At 37.4% G+C, this 20,922-nt stretch overlaps 1 protein-coding gene and 1 long non-coding RNA gene across 7 annotated transcripts; both read right to left on the reverse strand.

Annotated features, from left to right (window-relative positions):
• Window positions 1-761: 761 nt before the first annotated feature.
• Window positions 762-2,608, reverse strand: LOC143848007 (uncharacterized). The gene is made up of 2 exons (XM_077356780.1): window positions 2,023-2,608; window positions 762-899 (listed from the first exon to the last, which is right to left on the reverse strand). The coding sequence occupies exons 1-2, from the start codon at window positions 2,576-2,578 to the stop codon at window positions 775-777; spliced, it is 681 nt and encodes a 226-aa protein (XP_077212895.1). The 5' UTR covers window positions 2,579-2,608; the 3' UTR covers window positions 762-774.
• Window positions 2,609-10,287: 7,679 nt separating this feature from the next.
• LOC143848897 (uncharacterized) lies at window positions 10,288-20,015 on the reverse strand. 6 transcript variants are annotated; one of them, XR_013235501.1, is made up of 8 exons: window positions 19,879-20,015; window positions 17,681-17,750; window positions 17,481-17,590; window positions 14,804-14,902; window positions 11,325-11,555; window positions 11,135-11,221; window positions 10,933-11,023; window positions 10,288-10,787 (listed from the first exon to the last, which is right to left on the reverse strand). It is a non-coding gene; the product is annotated as an uncharacterized LOC143848897 (long non-coding RNA). The 6 variants fall into 6 exon arrangements; XR_013235500.1 differs by having other exon boundaries at window positions 10,291-10,787; window positions 11,135-11,364; window positions 11,467-11,555; XR_013235499.1 differs by having other exon boundaries at window positions 10,294-10,787; window positions 11,325-11,364.
• Between the last annotated feature and the right edge of the window lie 907 nt (window positions 20,016-20,922).

The following is a 20,922-nucleotide window of genomic DNA, read 5'->3' on the forward strand; positions in this document are numbered from 1 at the left end:
TTTTTCTGGCCTTTCTCACCCTCCCCTCACATTGTCCCTCTCGTGTCTATCTCACACACAAATGAAAATTGTGCAGTACAGAACAAGAACACAGGTCTCAGCTAGTAATAAGATAAATTACTTGTTCAATCACCCAATCGTTAGAAAGATGATAAAAAGCTTATAAGATAATTTTAAAATCCTGGATTGAAGAAATATGGATTATTAAATCCTGGATTTTGAAATATGCTCTTTGGATAACATGTAATTTCCAAGGATTTGGTATTATGTTGTTTGGATGCAACCTTCATTCCAAAATCACTCATTTTAGTTTTAAATTTTTAATTGGCAATGAAGAATTGTATTATAGCATGGTTTATACACTTTTTTTGTAGCATATTATATATAGGGATTTGCTAGGGACCATCTCAGAAGGCATTTCTCAGACCATCTGTTGCATGTGAGAGCAGCGACATGGGCTCCCTTTTTGTGCTATTCATTTAATTCATCCTATGTGGCTGCTATCTCATGCAACATTGCAAGATCCTGTCTGCGAAATGCCTTCTGGGATGGTCCCTATCAAATCGCTTACAAATAAGAAATTTGATCTTACCTTTATTAGTGACAATAAACATGCAAACAAAAGTTCTCATTTGAACACTGAACACTGAACACTGAACATAGACATGGAAATTACTACATAGAAGATCGTAAATACAAGCCTTATTGAAATCTATCAAATGTGTAATCTATAAAAGAAACTTAAACATCATTCTAACAAGCTAGGCATGCACATCAGGGTTTGAAACAAGAGTCTTCAATTACCTTGATCATTTCAACCATACTCCCCATCATCTTTGCAGTTTCAACTTCTGTTCGTAGGATTCCCTTAAGAGTTTCATTTATACACCCCACTGAACCTGCATAAACTCCACTCATCATGGATTTGAGCTCATAAAAATCAATCCAATGTCAGTTCTTATAATTATGCAAGAAAAGGTATCTCTTTTTTTCATCCAACCAACCATAAATCTTAATAGGGAAATTCACCATAGGGATAACATGTCTAGGATTATTTTATTCTCAGATAGACTTGCTATCTTTTATCCTTGGTTATTCTAAACTGAATACTGTAATAACTGGATTTGTACTCTCTAAAGGATGTCAATACCCAAACTGAAAGAGCTGCCTATAGATAGATAAAAATGCTACTAAGATGTGAGACAATTTATGCCTTGGAATGAAGGCGATTCTACAGAAAATCAACACCCAGATTGGTTAAATTTCAGTCTGTTAGCACTTGGCCTATGTATATAATTTGATATCTCTCATCAAAACTTTCGTGATAGCTCTTTAACGAGATTCAGATACATTCACGATCAACTAAATTTTCATACAATCAGAATGCAAGGAATTAGTCATGTAACAGTAACGAAATCAAACTAGGAACTCTCCTAGGCTAAATGGATTAACAGGATCTCATATTCATCAATTTGTTAGTAAATTCATGCAGCACACACAGAACTGACATCAATTAAAAACAACAAAAATCTAGATGTGCCTATGTGAAACTCGGTGTGGATGAGTGCAAGAATTGATCTAGGTTTAAACATATCTAGTTAAAAAATATGCGACAAATGGGTAAGAGCTGCAAATGACCATTAATCCAAGTGTGTTACATGGGATCTTTTGAGAGCAAGCCAAACTCTATCCTGATGCTAATGTTTAGGCCCTGTTCTTTTTTGGATTTTGAGAATTAATTTCAAGCCCAAAACTGATCATTGGACTCAGAACTAGATGCAATGTGAATCCAATAGTTAGTCTTAGACTCAAAATCAATTCTCAAAATCCAAAAGGTAAGCTAATAACAAGCTAATAACAACCTATAATGCCCAATATCATATTTACAAAAAAAAAACACTCCAAAATTGTTCAAGGGCTCAAGCCTTGAACCCAGCAGGGCTTGCATATGTAATATGGGTTTTGGGTAAAACTAAGTGGAAATGCCGGACAAAATTGGGGAAACCAAAACGATTCACGAACGTTCTGATTCGGCCGAAAAGCAAGGAGTGGTTGTCGACTGCGGCGAAGGAGAAGCACGTGGTGGGGTTGAAGAGGTTATTGATGAAGGTGTTGTGGATCTTCCATGCACCTCTAGAGAATCTCCACTTCCAGTATCATCACCACTGCCATTAGGGATGGGACGAGGAGGAGGAGGAGAATGGTTGGGGATGGGAATTAATGGAGGAGAAGGACGATCAGTGGGATTGAGATTGATAGGAAGAGGAGGAGGAGTGTCAATATGATGGATATCATGGATTGGAGGAGGTGGAGGAGGAAGAGGCGGAGGAGGTGAAGGAGGTGGAGGTGGAGGTGGAGGTGGAGGAGGTGGAGGTAGTGGAGGTGGAGGTGGAGGAGGTGGAGGTGGAGGAGGTGGAGGAGGTGGAGGAGGTGGAGGTGGAGGTGGAGGTGCAGGAGGTGGAGGGCTTATTTGAGCATCTCCCAACCTTACCTCTGAAAAATAGCAGTACATGAGACATGTCACTGCTAAAGTCACCCCAAGCAAGATTTCTATCACTAAGCTCCCTTTTCTAACCATTTTCAGCACAAACTCGGCAAATCCAATCACTAAAAGGATGGATACAAAAACAACAAATACTGCCTTATCTACCCTTGGTGGTGGTGCCATGAATAAAGCACCAGCCACACACGGGGAGGGAGAGAGGAAGGCAACGAGAGGAAAAAGAAGATTTTATAATAGCATGCTCATAAATTTGCCCCCCCATCATTCCCTATTCGCCCCTTTTCAAACTACTTTTTCCTCTGTGGCCCATCAAATAGACGGTTTGGATCATCCTACGGTGTAAGCCGAACAGTAGTGGGTTGGTGATTTTACAACTGCCATGTTTTAATAGTTGCACAAACTCATCTAGTCTTTTCTCATTATTTAAACGACTGTAAAAAGCCCAAAAACTCATAAAAGAAAAAGACAAGTAGAGTTTGTGTAATATCATTAACCTATAAAAACATGGCGGTGCTAATATGAATAACCGACAAAAAACTGAATAAAGCACGATTTGTATGCAGTAGATAATTGATTACCATCAGAGGATATCATGATTTTCCGTTTTGCCCTTCTTCTTTCATTATATCTTCGATTTCCAAAATAGGCCGGCGTGGGGTGTTTCCGTAAATCTAGTTTTTAAGGTACAATCATTAAGAAAATGCGTATCTCAAACCTTTTTTACATTGTTATTACATTTATTAGACTAGGGGAGTAGGGGTTGGGCTTCTAGTTCTCTTTCTGCCTTGCAAGTCGGTTCGGGTTGGATTGAGTTGAGGCCAAACCTAGCCCAACCCGGGGTAACATTCCCTCAATCCTAATCCATTGAACCCAAGCCTCAGGTCGGGGGATGGACAAGCCTAACCTAACCCGCCTCTGAATCTCCCAAACCGTCTAAACTGTTTATTCCAAGCGGGTTGGGTCGGGTTAACCTAGGGATAAACAGAAAAAAAAAAAAAAAAATTGCCAACACAACCACTTTAACCCTAAGAATTGATAATAAAATTAGGCGGAGGTCGTGTTCAGGTCGGGTTGCCCAAGGCATCAACCCTAACCCAACCTAAAATTAAATCGGGTTAGCGTTTCCCAACCCAACCCAACCCAAAATCGGGTTGAAGCCGTCGGGTTTGGGTTGAGCCCAACCCAAGTTGCACCTCTACTCTCCATGTAGTATCCAAGGTTTTAAATTTCAACCCAAATCTGAAATTTCTGATTTTGGTAGAGAACGAAATTGAAATCGTGTAAACCCGAAACCTTACAAAATTTCAACAGAAATTTTGTTTTTCCTGAAATTTCGGTCATAAATTTAAGGAAAATCCTAAAGAATCTAGAATTTTAACATTTTTTAATATCCTCCCTAAATATTGGGCGAAATTACCAAACTTCGAAAATTTTGGCCGAAATTTCAGGACAAGATAAAATACTAATTTTTTTGTTTCGTTTGATTTCGGCCAAAGTTTTGGTTTTCGGTTAGGACGGAAACGCATTCCGAAACCAAAATTTAAAACCTTGGTAGTATCTACCTTTTCTCTTTAACGGAATCTAATTTTAAAGACAACGTTAGGACTAATTTAGCCAGGCAAATGTTAAATTAGAAAGAAAAAAGAAAACCAATGGGGCCATTTCGAACGGTGGATACAATTAAGGTTTTAGCTTGAAAAGTTTTGGAAAAGTTAAAATCAACTAAAATGAAAGTTAGCTTCATAGAAAACTGGTAATAGTGCCAACATTATCCGTTTAGAAAATACAGGCTTTTATGATTAAATCTCTATGAGGTAAAAAAGTACTCAGTAGTTACCGAGAAATTTACTTTTATAAGAAATTTAATTCTTATTTTTTCCCTTTAATTTCTAACAATCACATGGGGACATGCATGTGTAGTTGGGGCGAGGTGATTGAAATGGTTCTGATTTCTTAAGCCATGTTCGTTTCAGATTGTTAAAACCAATTGTGAGCCCTCCATCTGATTAACGGCTCAAAACCGATTAGATAATCGGATGGGGTCTCTTTCCATGGCCATTCACTTTCTTTTCAAGAAATTTTTTTATTGAAAAATGTTTTCCTCGAGAAATTCGGTTTTATACCGCATCGCATCGATGAGGCCATCATTTTAGACCTTAAGTTTAGATAGGGGTGGGGTCTACCATTTTACATTTGATTTAGTGAGCCCACCATCTCCATGCAAACCCATGAATACGGTGGAGTCCACTATTTTATATCTCGTGCTATGGTGTGCTAGGGAGTAGGGCCAAACATTGTACAACCATGCCTAGCATGGGTGCGGCCCACCATTTTAAAGCTCATGATCAGATGTAGTGTTGAGGGGTTCCACATGAAAGCAAAATAGTCACACATTGGAAAAGTGTAACGATGTGGATGGGCTTATAAGGGAATGGGTTCCCTCCCCTTAACAGCTAGCTTTTGAGAGGGGTGCAACTCGGATAAGGACAAGGCTAACCCGAGGGAATCATTTATTCAACTTGAACTTCACCCAACCTAAGTTCTAACCTCATGAGGTTCAACCCAACCTGATGGACCATTTTTTTAAACGTGAACCAAACTCGACCTGAGTTTTTAATTTTTAAATGTACAAACTATGAACTAAAAATATGTCGGGTTTCGCATGGCTCGGGCAACCCGAGCCCTCAACCCAAATCCGGCCCGAACTCAGCCCGGGTTTGTAAAATTCAACCTGAATCGGACCCGACCCCCCAACTTTTTTTGGGTTGAACCCGACCCGAGTTGCACCCCTAACCCAAACTCGCTTGTAAGATAAGTTAACGGCATGGTTTAAAATTTCAGTTTTGTACCGGTTTCGGAACCTTGAAATTTCGAAATTTGGTAATAATTTAAAAAGAATATTTAATTCATTTCGAAATTTCGGCCGAAATTTTGCAACATAATTTGTTTTTAAAATGAAAATTATATTTTCTTGAAATTTCAAACCGAAATTCTTGATATTCTCGAATTTTCAGCCGAAATTCAAAATTTCGCCAAATTTCGGTTTCGGTCTCCACCGAATTTGGGCTGAAATTTAAAACCATGGTTAACGGACAACAAAAATAAAGAATTTAGCTTCTCTTGGCTGGAGGCGTTTAATAAATAATAATAGAAAAGGAGTGCGTCTAAAAAACAGAAAGAAGACGAGCCAAGGTCCGCACGCGGCCACGCCCCAGTCCCCACGGGAGAGAGCCACGTGGTTATACCAGATTGGAGAGAGAGAGAGAGAGGCCACGTGATGTTGCCAGATTGCTTGTGCTTGCCATCCGTACAACCAGGTGGGCGCATGTACTTCTAAAATACGCGCACTCCTATTTCTACTAATGGCACTCAACGTACGAAAAAAAGTAAAATGTATGTTTTAGACCCGGCAACCCAACCCACGCTCAAATTTGCGGGCACGGGTCGGGGTTTTAGTGACTTGTCAGAACCGATCTGCGGGTGACCCAACCCGCAAAAACATGGGTCAGGTCGTGTAAACCCACGGGCACCTGTAAATTTTTGGATTTTTTTAACATTATTTTATTTAAAATAGAAAATGAGATCAAGAGCTAAGAGCATCTCACTTTTTGAGGTGGAATAGTGCACTTGTGTTTGGAAACCAGCCCTTCTAACAACATCTTACTTTTTGAGGACTCCTAACTTCTGGCAGCTCATGAGCATTATTAATTTACTATGCATGAATACACTCTCTATTTTTCAAAATGGATGATTGGAAGGTACAGCCCACACCATAGGATGATCCAAAACGTGCATTTGATGGGCCATAATGTAAATAGGTTGTGCCCAAAAAATCATTAGCATAGAGGGTGATTTTAACCCTCCAATCTAATGAGGGACTGACAATATGGAAACTTCTATAGATCGAAAGGTTGAGATTGTCCTGTGGCAATGATTTTTGGGGCACAATCTATTTACATTGTGGCCCATCAAATGGACAGTTTGGATCATCCTATGGTGTAGGCTCTACCGTCCATTTTGAAAATTAAGAGGTGAATTCATACATAGAAGGGGGTGAATTTATCACCACCCAATAAAAACTCTGTTTTGGAAAAACATGCGGGTAACCCGCGGTCTACCCGACCCACCTGCACTGGGTATGAGTCACCTGGTTGCTGACCCGTAGGAATGCGGGTCATTTTGACCCGCAACCTGCGTGACCCGCACCCACGCGGGTCGACCCGACCCGACCCACCCGTTTGCCAGGTCTAATGGATTACATATGGATATTGATTATTTTACGTCAAAAAGTGGGTCCCATAAGCTAGCCCCTTTATATGTTGGATGATGTGGGTTCCACATTTGAGTGATCCTAACCGTCCACTTGATAAGCCCTCTCTGGCGAAAAATTGTTCAAATATATTATATATTCCCTCTTTGTAGCAGACGAAAGACGATTAAGTAACGAAAGGCTTACATGGACGATTTCATTGATTTATACATGGGATTTGCTACGGTCCATTGCAAAAGGCACTTCGCGAGTGGTCTGTCTCATGTCAGACCAGCTGAAGAACTGAAGTCGAAGATGCCAGCTGGTGTCATCAACTGCCACGTGGCCACAGGAATTAAATGCTCGCCATGTGCGGTGACTCGCGGGCTGTTGGTGCTTAATAAGAAACTTCAATTGGCCCACGGCAAGCTGTGGTTAGGCAAGACCGTAGTTAGCAAAACTCCGTTTTAAACGGCCATGTTTTGGAAAAAAACTCGTTTTATTGGTGTGCCTCGTTTAAACTTTTACGATGGAAAAGAAACCCTGTTTTTTTTTTCAGCAAAAGTTTTAAATGTTTAAACGTGGGTTTTTTGGCCAACTTTCCAATTCTACGCCAACCATGTTTTGTAAATGACAATTTTAAACTCATTTTCTTGTGTTTCCGTTTTTTTTTAGTATGTTTTTTTGAAGCGGTACCGTATTAAACTCAAATTTTGCCGTCTTGTTTTTTGCCGCATCACGTTTTGCTAACCACGGGCAAGACCAAGGTTTTAAATTTCGGGCGAAATCCGAAATTTTGGAATTTCGGATTTCGTTGGGGACCAAAACTGAAATGGGCAAATAGGGAAAAAATTAGTTAATTTAGGCAAAATTTAGAAGAAAATAATATTTTTTTAATCCTTCAAAGTTTCGAAATTTCGAGCCCCCTTTACTAAATTTGGCCAAAATTTTGGGATTTCGGTTGAAATTCGTCCAAAATTGACCCCGAAACCGAAATTTAAAACCTTGGGCAAAACCCCTACCATAAATTAATAATCGGAAAATTTACAACCGAGGATAGCAAAATCCATCCCTATCATTTTTTACAATCAATTGCAGGGGTGAGTGCCAATGATGTCGATCTCCAATTGAATTACGAAGGAGTCAACCAATACCCGCTCCGACATCGACCAAAGAGGCTTCGGTATTGAGTTTCACACAATCTTGCTTCGGTTTTGCCCAGCTGCAGCTGCTTTAATTTCACATTTGGGAGCCCAAGGTGTTGATCAATGAGTTTGATTCTGATATTTTTCTCGTCCTCCAAATTAAGAACAAGGGTTCGTTGCCTCGTAGCTTAGAGGATTTTCTCAAGGGTTTGCTTCTTATACATGAAAAACAGATTTATTTACTGGGACCATTGATTTATAATGATATTCCTAAAATTTATCAATTTCCTCTAAATTGTAAAAATAAAAAAGAAAACCCTAATTAATTAAAAAGAAAACCCGTTCATCGGTGTTAAGGGAAAAATAGTATTTAATAAAAAAAAAGGTGCTAAAGTGATTAAAAAAGTAAAAGATTAAAAATGTGATGTAATTGCATATACATGGCTAAACATCAGGTAATTTGCATGTATAGCTAAACATCAAAAAGCCAAAGTTAAATACGGATTCAATGTTTTCACCATCGCTCCCACCTCGATCCCTAATAAAGTCATGGATTAGATGAGATGCTTTTGTTTTTTAGGTTGTCTTTCAAATGTTTTTCCCAGATTCCAAGTCCATATAATTACGAGTACGAAATTTTCCTAACGCACTCGGTTCATCCATCTGTTCCACTCCATATATACGTGATTGGGTTTGTTAATCTTTAGTTGATGACAGTGAGTTCATACAAAAGAAACTACGCCCGTTAACTTAAGGATCCCTTAAAAATAACATAAACTTTAGTCACCGCATATGAATGGTTTGTATCTAGCGGGTGTCGATGGATCCACTTAGGATTGGATCTGCCTGTGTCTTAGTCACAATCCATTCAAATTTATTATCGGTCGGATCGGATTCTGACTATGATTGTTCTTCAGATCCCACTTCCTAAGTCTCAGTCACAATTCATTTCAAATCGGACCGCCCATCGGAGTGGCCCAATAGCTCCTACTTAGATTTTACACAGTTATAATTCTCAAAAGAGGGCGAATGCAAACGTGACCAATAGCTGCGAGGGTGAACCACAATGACGACAGCACAGTAGGCTAGGGAGGGACATAAGAGAAGAGGGTGAATCGGGACTTGAGAGAGATGAATGAAAAAATAATAAAAATAGGGAGAAGTATGATAGATGCAAGGGTGCCCTTACATAAAGAGCATGTGAGGGCCCCTATAATGGATCCCTTATATTTTCGATAACTCAACTCAACAAAGCCGTTGTCCATGTCATTTTCGACTCCTTTTCGATAACCTTTTAAAATCGTTTGAGAATGTAAAATCAATTACACTGAATGACGTGGATCTAATCAAGGGCCCTTATCCGGCTCTTTACGCACGGGCACCCTTGTGTCTATCATTATTCAAACAGGAATCATTCGAAAAAATGCATATGGCATTTTGCTAGAGGAATGATAGAATGAAGGGCGCCCCCATTGGTCAGTTTCAACAAAGTGCATTTAAGATGGCGCCGAAAAAACTGGATGGCACTTTTTACTAAAACACCCCTACAATAAGAGTTAAAGTTATAAAAAATTTGATGGTATTTTTATAAAATAGTATAATAAAATTGGATTTAGGATTGTCCCGTTGGCTTATGTCAGTTGTTTGGATCTGACCGGTAATAATTTTGTACCCTATGATAGGGTATGACCCATTAGGGTTGCAACTTGGGTTGGGTTGAAATAATCATACATAAATAATTTGTTTTTGGGCACAACCTATTTATGTCATGGCCGATCAAATGGAAATTTTAGATCATCCTATGGTGTAGGCCGTACTCTATTTATAGAAAAAATATGAGACTATAAGGGCGTACACCATATAAAATCTCTGCCTATAGAGACACAATCCCAATTTCCTCCCCTCTTCACTATTCGATTCCCAGATCAGGGAGTTGCCCTTCAATTAAATTAGGCAAGTGAAAATTGCAGACCAAATTGGCCTTCAAGTTACAGTTTGTATTCTCTGGTAGATTGATAGAAAGAGATGCAAAGTATTAGCTTCCTATAAGTCGAAATATCATGTATATTTGGAAATGAAGAACAAAGTGGGAAATTAAATCATGGGCGCATAAATTATAAAGACTATACATACATAAATGGAAATGGTAAATTCCAAACGTCTATATGATTTCCTCTTTTATCAAACCCATTGGGGAAGATTTGTAGCAAGAGGGAACACGATTTGCTCTTGTTAGGGAAAGAGTCCAAGATAGGAAATGGGGTTTCCTCTAAAAGCAAAAGGGTCTATAAAGCACGTCCCTGCTCACGCATGACAAATACACGTTTTGGTTTTGGGAATACTAGTAAAAGTGCACGTTCGTTGCAACGTGCTAGTACCGAGAGAACGAATGGAGAAGTTTGTCATTAAAAAGAAGCAAACAATCTTTGTCTATAAGATGAACACTGGAAGTTGAAGAACCATAATCAAGAAACAATATCTTACAAAATGGAGGTAATGAAATTAGAGCAATGATAGATACAAGGGAGCCCTTGCATAAAGAGCATCAAAAGGGCTCTTGATTGGATCCATGTCATTTTCAGTTACATTTTAAAATCGGTTGAAACAGTAAAATCATTTACATTTGATGACATGGATCCAATCAAGAGCCCTTTTTTGGCTCTTTATGCAAGGGCTCCCTTGTATCTATCATTCCTCATGAAATTATAATGTGTAAAGACCAACAAAAAGGAGAAAATCTGATTTGAATATTCTCTACCTTTCATGCATCTCTAAATCAAAAGTGAATCCGAGCTTCATTTTTTCGGAAAAATTTTCTTCTCTCTGCAAGAGCGTCACCTCAACCATTTATTAAGGCTCATTCCTTGGAGTCCACCTTTTCTCCTCATACCTGAAAATTCCACATTTATTAGTTAATATGTAGTTACAAACTGTGTTCTTACACCTCTACTCGTCTAATAAGGCAAACGCATCAAAGAAACATTGAGGCTCATAAAACAGAGTTTTAAGGAAAATGATCGCCCTAAAGAACCTACTTGGCACGGATGAAGTTTTCAATCCCAACTCTGTCATATTTTGGAGGCAGTTCTGCTTCCCAGTAGATATTAGACTTCTCATTTCCCATTGCTGAATGCAGTCCAAAACAAAAATGAATTAGCTTGGTGTTCATAACATAACACCAGCTGATTGGCATGAATTAGAAATCTCAAAAGCCTGATAAATGATCCATATATTTACTTTGAATAAATGCAACCTGCTCCGGAAGCCATGTATCTAGTATCGCAGATCGTACTTGCAGTCATTTATCCAGTACTTAATCATCAGCTGGAGTAGAAGATGGACAAAATCTGGTATTCTATGTGAAGCCTATACAAATAATGCATACACTATGCAGGTACTACAAATTTATTCCAACTACTATAAGAACCTTGGTAAAATGGCGTTGAGTGTCAGTTCACTGTCTTATCCTGCACATAACAACTATTATTAGTTCTCATAAATTAATAAAAAGCACGCACAACCTGCTTTTTAAATTTCAAACCAGCTTGAAGCAAGAAGTCTCAAACAACCCATGGTGAATATTTTTATTCTTGGGTCATTTTAGATAGTTCGATTCATCTCATCTGATGGCCATGATCTGGAATCCAAGGTGGTCCATCTGAAATTTTGATTTATTCTATAGGTCAAATACAGATTTGAATTTTTCATAGAGACATTGAATGGCATATCTCTCTAGACAGATCTTAGTTAAATTATATCACTACAATTTTGAGATTTTTCATCTGTTTAAAACAACATTCATGGCTTCTCAGAGCATTTTGGGAACTGTAATAACATTTGACAGCTTTTTAAATAACAAAGGACATGATGAGTTAGTGTATTATCAAAGCATGGTAGTGCCAATATCAGCAGCCTAGCATTGTTGTGCCAATAAAATGAAAATGAGAATAAAACCAAAAGAAGGAAAACTTCACAAATGCAGGAAAACATATGCAGGAAAAGAACAAAAGGTAGAAAATCTAGTACCAAATCTGGGAGGAAGTTTAATCTTTCCTTTATTCTTTCTTTACATTTGATCAGGAATGTCAATTTACTCAAACCTATGACTCCCACTTGCATGTTGATCTTTGGACTGATATGTGGTTTCAAGTCAACCCACTACAAAGAGAGTTCATTCAATGTCTCACAAGGCATTTCATTCTTTCATGGAGGGTCGAGAGTGGTTCCTATTGTTGGTAATTTTTGTAAATGGAGAAGTTAGTCCAATAAGATAGGCTCTATCAAATTTTGGTAAGCATAGCTCTTCACCATGTCTTTTTTGTAACAGAATACTCAATTCATATGCACATTTTAAATGAGTGCTGGACTGAAAATGAACTAACACAAGAAAGCTGAATTGAACTAATACTCGCACCTTAAAAAAAGACAACGTGGAACCACAACAAAGAAAGAAAAAGGGGATAACCGTAATAAGGTAGTTTCTTATATGAAGCTAACTGTGGTACATTTTTTTTTTTCATCTCATCCAATCCACTTGTTCAAGGAGCAGAACTGTTATCAATCAAAAACCATATCATTTTGTTGATTTCCTCAAGAAATGGCCCATCCAAGGTCTAAGACCCTTCAACATAGCTTACTGATCTACAAAACAATTTGCTCTGTTCCCTCTTCTTATCTTTCTTTATTGGTCAATAAAAGGCATATCAAAACCTAATACAACTTAAAAAGGTTATACTGAACCATCTAAAACAGAGCACAAATCCGGCAGGATAATTGAGTCATGTGCACATGAGGGAACAAGCATTAAAAAATTAAAAATTAAAAGTTAAAATGCCATCAACAAAGCACTCCAGCAAAATTTGTGTAAATTTAGAGACTTTAACCCTGACATGAGGACTTGCTAATTTTCAATCAGCAATCAATCTATATGGTCTCTCATTGGAATGGTCCAACATTTAGAAGGCGGGCCACTAACTACTCACCCTCATATTCACAAAGGGAACAGGCCATAACCAAAATTTTAAATAAAACAGTAGACCAAATGACATCTGGTAAGTAAGATCAAGACTGAACCAATACATCTATACGAATTAGTGGTACCTAGCATTACAAGTTAGGACCGAACTGTCATATGGAATGGCAACAGGGTAACAATGTATGGAAAGACTTCCAATTATTTACTTCCCAATAACTCAACAATATAATCAATTAAAAAGAAAATCACTTATCAGCCGCAATACCCATTTCAAAAATACACGTATACTTCAATTGTAACAAATTACAAAACAGAAAGAAAGAACAAAATGTTCAAAACATCGCGGATAGATCAAAGAAAAAGAACACAACTCTATAATCAAAACTGAAATAAACATTGGTCCATCTGATTTATTCCGTAGGTCAAATACAGATTTGAATTTTTCATAGAGATATTGAATGGCATATCTCTCTAGACAGATCTTAGTTAAATTATATCACCACAATTTTGAGATTTTTCATCTATTTAAAACAATATTCATGGCTTCTCAGAGAATTTCAAAATACCATTTCTAGAGAGAAGGACAGATTTGCAGCGACAGGTGGTGACATTTTGACAATACGTGGTCTCGTTTGACGAACAGGTGTTGGAAGATGAAGGCAGTGATTAGGCGTGGAGAGAAGAGAAGCGTTGATTGGTAGAAAGAAACGGTGACTTACGCTTGTGCAGGGATATTTAGAAGTGAAAAGACCAAAAGAGACGGGTAGAATAGGAATTGAAATGTTGAAAATGACCCTGGAAAAAGAACACAAGAGGAAGATTTAGCAACATAGGGGTATGGAATTATAGCAAAAGTTCGTTGACGAATAATCCTGTAAACATTAAACAAATACCGGATGGGCAGTTGGCTTGGGAAGATTCAGAAGGTGGCTACATTCATAGGATGTGACCGCAACAATCCTAAAACCCTCTACATTGGGCAAGAAAACCCTATCAAAGTATAATGCAAGCAATCTTGTTCTGAGTTCATCGTCTATGATTGCTTCTTCTTTCCATTCAGTAAGTCTTGGGTCAAACTTTAGACACTCGGCTGCTGTTTTTTTTTCTGAATGGTAAATGAACTTGGCTTTTAGATAGTTGGAAGTGGTTTCACATCTTCAATAGAGATTTTTACGTGTCGTCCAACAATCTAAGTCACTTGGAAAGGCCATAATCATATTAGAGAATACTAATAAACATAGTGCTGACACCATAAGCTTATTAATCAACCAAAGTATTTTTCTCGAATAACACTGTAGGTATCATCTTGGGACAACAGAACTAATCACAAGCACTATCACTGCAACAGAAGACTGGAATTCAATGGTTTATATGAATACTGTCCAAGATTTTTTCAGAAGATTGCTAACTTCTCGAATCACACTGTAGGTATCATTTCGCAACAGACCAGCCGCGACTGTGAAATGCCCTTTGAGATGGACCCTAGCAAATCCCATAATCTAAATGTAACAATAAATTATAGGGAATTGCGACCGCGAAATGCCCTTTGCGATGGACCCTAGCAAATCCCATAATCTAAATGTAACAATAAATTATAGGGAATGACCCTAGCAAATCCCATAATCTAAATGTAACAATAAATTATAGGGAATTGCTAGGTTGGTCTCCATTCACGAGGTAGCTAGTCTGACATGCGACATATTAAGATTTTTTATCTTATAAATATCTATTGAGATCTCTCCAGCGTCCATTAGGATTTCATTTTGTGTACAAAAAACAATTTCCATGACAAAATAACATAAACAGGTAGTAAAACTTCAGCACGAATAAAAAACTTCTACATAAATAAACAAAAGACAAGAAATACTTGCAATAACATAAACATGTAGTAAAAATTCTGCATGAGTAAATAAAAAATAAGAAATACTTACATTTACAAATTCGATTAAAGCAACACAAGTGGAATGTTGAGCCTCCAAGCAGTCTCAAGCACTAAACGTACATCATATAGCTTCGTTAGTCTTTCCTTTCTGAAAGCAGCATAAACAGATCGTGAGAAACCAAATATGAAGTTCGTTACAATAGCAGCCACCAACCTCCCCACTCCACATACTGTTTCAAAGAAGAGTAAAATCTGCTTGAGAAGCCTTACACTGAATGAACAAATAAATTAGAAACCAGTTTGGCGTCCGTTTCCAAGACCAATTCAAAGCATTACATATAATTTTAAATCTACCTTTTCGTCAATATATCTCAACTCTACTCAACAAAGCCTTTGTCCCAAGCTAATTGGGGTCGGCTAAATGAATCCTTTAGAAAAAAAAATTTCATGAAGAGGGTAAAAGGGATCTACCCGTTTTATAATGGCACCTTTTTGTCAATATTTGTACAATAAATAGTTCTCGCAGACATCTCACATTCATTTCCAGACTATAGACCACAATGTCCCTTAGCCACAAACTTTCAAGAAAGAAATTATGGTACATCAGGAGTAAGGTACTCATTAGTGATGCAAGGTAACTTGCAAGGAGATGTCGATGCGAATGTGGAAGTACAAGTCAAAGCCAAAAAGGCAACATGTGATCCAATACGGGCTGATATAGGGCACTATGAGCTGAATTCTGCTATTATAATTCTGCAAACACAACTCTTTCACAGTCATCGTCACACAAGACACCTTTAACTTGAGATAAACAGCCACACGATAATATCCGGAATAGTGTTGACTTTTAAAATTTAAGCTAATTCATCCAGTAATTGAGAGAACAATGGAGTAGTATCTCGAGTAGAAAATCCCATTCAATAGTAACTATCTTGCCATAGGGACTGTTCATGGTTCTAGACAACATTTAACTCACATTGGGATTAGATAGGCTTGTGATGGAAAACCCAAATAATTTAGCAATTAACAATCCATGAGCTATGTTGGCATGAATTAGCAAGCTTTCTGCCCCTGTTACGGAGACTTAAAACACTAATTGAAAAAACAAAGCTTCTAGGCTTCAATGAAACAAATTTCAAATTTGTTTGTGCACTCTAACCAGAGAACCCCAATTTCTGCATATGTTTGGTCACTCTAAATGAAACTTCAAAGATGCATGCCTGCTCAATTTATTGGTATGTAGGTCCCAGAGGATTCCATTGCAATTCTAAATTACACAAAGGCATCTACTTGGAAAGGAAGCAATAAAGACATGCTCAGGCACATTCAATGGAATTCCATTTAAAGTTTCAAATCCACTCACATATAGTTAGAATTTAACATTTGCACCACAATATTAAAATTAGTAATGTATAAGAGGGCCAGATTTATGAGAAACTGTGCTTTAGGCTCTTAGATAGGACCTCTAATATAACTGATATTTTCACAAGCAGTTGATGAGGATCTAACTGAGGCTACCTCGGAGGATTAGTTGGAGATCCAAGTCGGGGAGAAAATCTCAAACGATAGCGGACTGGACTCAGTTTGCAGAGATTTTTAAGCTTGCAAACCGAGACTACAATTCTGTCTTGTTTACTTGATTCAAGCAATTCTTAAACAATTTTTTAAATTGCTATATTCTAATGTAATCAATGAACAGAGGTTAAACCTACTTACATATCATGAAGATCATAGATCTTTCAGAAAAAACATGCAAGGAATAGAGGATGCAAAGCATTATTGAAATAACTTGAAACCTTGATTTAAACCAGGGGATTAAGTAGGAAAAATGAAATTACGCTTCAAAACAAAGCTTTGAAATTCCTCCATTCCAACCAAAAATAACAAGTAAGGAAGTCTTCTTGCAAAACCCCAAGTCGCCCAAACCCAAATCCATTTCATAAAAAACTAAGCTAACAAGGAAATAAAAGGGGTTTTATATGTGTTAGCCCTAATACAAGGAAAATAATATATTATAGCGAGCTCTTATAGAATTTTCTAAGAGCAGGGAAGCGAGAAATGAAGCAATGCTCCTTTGTCCACAACTGAAATCTCTATACATGTTTACCCTTAAGATAGATAGATTGGTTAGAGGGCTATTTACTCATTTGTTAATGAGGAACTTCTCTAGGAATGTCTTAAAGATGAAGCTAGACAAGGTCTTGCTTAGGAATTTATATCATCCTTGGAGCTTTCCAAATGAATCATCATCCGAGCAATTTAAATTAATCAAATCATCATACCTTGATGATAAGAGAAACTATTTGTATAATATTTTTTAAGTTTACCATGACATATTTCCATCTATTCATAATTAACTTGCGACTTCAATATCTTTCATTGTTAAATAATAAAAAGCAACTTAAACAAAAAGAGCTAAATATACTTTTTTCTCCAAGTTTCTTTATAACCAATAACAAGATAATTAAAAACACCTTAAACAAAAAGAGCTAAATATACTTTTTCTCCAAGTTTCTTTATAACCAATAACAAGATAATTAAAAACACCTTAAACAAAAACAACAAAATATTCTTTCTCCAAGTTTCTTTATGACCAAAACAAGTATGTCCAACTAAGAATACCAAGTGGAAACATGGGTCATATCACTCCTAAAACTTCCAATGCAAAAAGTTCTTCTAAACATGTGGATAATAGTCAAAGAAAAGAAAGGACTGCAAATAGCTACCTCTCTTTGCTCCTCAAACATGAACGATCTTGTCAAATCTTGCAGCACCTTTAATACATCATTGAAGTTCTCCTTTCCATTACAGCCTCAATCATACACCTTGAAGATCACTGAATGACATACATAATTAGAATGGTTAGTATTAACACGAACAAGATACAACAATGCATAAATACCATATCTGTGATCAAAAGACTAACATGCAAACCCACTTGTCCATTAGCTCCTCAAACAAAGAATTGTCGAGCAGCTGTGTAGTGTCGAATGCACCTGTATCAGAGAGAAACTCTTAAAAAATCATTAACAAAAAATAAAGATTTTTTTTACATACCCAAATAAACTTGTTTTCCAGAAATCGTGTAAGAACAATGATTGGTGGTGGGCAGTAGAACCTTTCACCGATTGATTGGCAGAAGACGAAAGCAAAGAGTGAAGGGCTTTGTTGGTCGGCAAAGAAAAGAAAAAGTAGTAAAAAAGGGCCCGTTTGGATGAAGAGGATTTTGATTTGGATTTCTCACATTTGCAGCACTTTTTGTGCTGTGATTTGGATCCGGATAAAATCCTTTGATTTCCAAATCAGCGATGACAGTGAAAAAAATCAGATTTCCAAATATGCTGTGGAAATAAGTAATTGGAAATCCACAGATCTGACAATTTCCTTCACACTCTTTGCTCCTAAACCCCTCTCTTCCAGTAGGAAGTACCCCCTTCCCTCTCTATCTCCCTCAACATGAGCTGGCGGATCTATTCACTTTGGATCTATTCATTTTGTATTCAAAACTCAATTCCAAATCCAAATACAAAATATTAGGTATCCAAACGGGCCCTTAATGTTTTCTCTATTTACAAATGATGATGTGCACGTAAATTGATTCCCACACACTTGAATTGTGGGAGGTGATATTCCCATACACTTGAATTGATCCAATAATGGCACTAACAGCAAATTTAAAAAGCGTAAAAAAGGTAGTAGATGGTGGAATAGCCCTTCTAAAAATCATAAATGTACATAAATTCTAGTATTTTTCAAAAATACAGTGGCGCCAACACCATAGATCATCTCCATCAGATAATCGTAACCCTCCGATCTATAGAGGTTTCCATAATGTGCAGTCCCATTACGCTAATAGATCAAATAAAGATCAAATAAACCAGTCAACATTCCTAAGCTTCAAAGCACACGCCATTAGACCAAATAAACCAAGCCAACATTGCTTCAACTCAAAACCCATAACCCAATATATCAATTGGGTATGTTCTCCACAGGGTAGTCAGCATGAATTTATTTTATCTTAGAAAAGACCCCCTATCATGTGTTCTTGGATAAAAATAGTAGCCGAACAAAATTAGTAAACAAATTTCAGGACAAATTTTGTGCAAGTAGACCCAGGTTTGAAATTATGCCAATAGATCAAATAAACCAGTCCAACATTCTTAAGCTTCGAAGCTAATCACCCCATAAGACCAGATAAACCAAGCCAAACTTGCTCAATCACAAAACTCATATCCCAATCGATCAAATTGGGTCTCTTCTCTACACGGTAGCAAGCATGAATTTTTTTTCTCCTTGACAAGAATCGCTATCCTTAGTTCTTGGATAAAATATTAGCAGAGCAAAATTAGTGATAGACAAGATAATTTCAGGAAAAAATTGTGCCGGAAGGATATCTAATCAAAGGAACAATTTATGGAAGGATTTACATAACATTCCCAATAAAAAAAGAAACAATACTCATACCAGCTTCTAAGAGCAGAAACTATTCAAAAATATAAATTTATTAAAACTCACTTTGATTGTAATAAACAATAGTAAAAATAAAATAAAAATCGAGACAACAATAGAGAAGGAATAAGGAAAAAATGATAGTGAAGCTTTGTTGCCAGAACATAAATAAAAATATCAATGTCATGAGATAATATGGAAACAACATAATGAAATGACATTTACCACAAGATCTCCAATCAATTTTGACATGATTAGAAAAAAAGGAATGCATTTGCATTTAAAGAAGAGGAAACACTATCAAATTTCTTCCTCACGGTGTCATTGAATTTGTAAAACTGACCAAAATAACCATGAATTCCCAAATGAAGAAGAAAATTATCAAATGACCGAATTTAGTGGGATTGATGAGATTATCTCTCTCATTAAAGGAAAAAAAAGGATCATTCATTCCTTACATTTTTATTCAGAAAATTAAACCCTAAATCTGGGCGGTAGGAATAGAGACATTGTCGATGCTAAAATGCTATAGGAAAGGGGCAAGTGTAATTAGCACCAAAGAGGAGATCAAGATGAAACCCATTCACAAGAAGAAAAAAGTAAGAGAAGGAGAGACAAAATAGAATAAGGAATTTGAAGAGAAGAACGAAAAAAGCCGTTGAAATCGAGAGAGACCTTCAACGTGAGCTACAACCACCGACTCCTCTCTTGTTCGCTGCTGCTGCAATGTGATGGGCTGACCAGAGAGAGAGAGAGAGAAATTTTCCAAATAGGGTTTTGAAAGAATGGGCGGCTAAAATTAAAGGATGCGTATTTAGGCATATACGACATCTGCTCTGTTTTCGGGAGATAGATGGCTGCATTTTTGAATGACGGAAATACCCCTCAGTGATGGGACATAATGGAAAGATTTTAGAACACAAGGGCGAGGAATTAAGTGAAAGGAAGGGGCCCTATCGTTGGTATCAACGTCAAAAGTATGTATTCTTTCTTTGACACGTGAAAGGAGATAGACGACATCTGCGTTGCTCCGTAGAAATGCCATGATGACGAAAATGCCCTGTAGATATGGGACGCAGTAGGAAAATATACAAATGGAAGGGCAAGGAATTTTCGTGAAAGATGGTTGACGAAATTTCGGGTGTATAGGCTTTTAGAATAGTAAGGATTCGTGAGGCGAGGAGAGCCCAAAGGAAGCGGCTTCAGGCAATCTCCTGTGGGATGTGGTAAGAGGTTCTATTGTGTTTAGTTTCATAACCAAAGAAAGTTAATAAAATTAACTTGAATTTCTTCAAAGTTGAATTGCCAAACTTTATTGACAATCATAAAATCATCCTCTGGGATGTGGCCAGATTGGAGTCCCTGGAACTACCAATCTTGGAAATATGAGAATTGCCAACGGGGGACACATTGTAGTGTTTAAAACTCCTTGACTCGGCAAGGAACTAGTCTGAGTCGACTCCTTTTTCCCTAGGCCACTTTGCACCACATCCGCATTCTGCATTTTGCCCTACATAGTCAATAAACTCCTTTGACTCTCCTGACTTATGACCTCGTCAACCGCGTTCTTGGCTGCATCCACGCCGAGTCGACAAGGATTTTTCTTGGCCGCGTTTGGCGTCAAATCTGCATTTTTAAATAATACATACGTTTGAAAAATTGTTAGAGAGGGTTATCAAGTCTCTAAAAGGGGGTTATCAAATTCTCAAAATGGGGTTC

Source organism: Tasmannia lanceolata, unplaced genomic scaffold (assembly GCF_043159265.1).
Source record: "Tasmannia lanceolata isolate RefF3 unplaced genomic scaffold, GAP_Taslan_0.1 ptg000016l, whole genome shotgun sequence".
Classification (NCBI taxonomy): domain Eukaryota; kingdom Viridiplantae; phylum Streptophyta; class Magnoliopsida; order Canellales; family Winteraceae; genus Tasmannia; species Tasmannia lanceolata.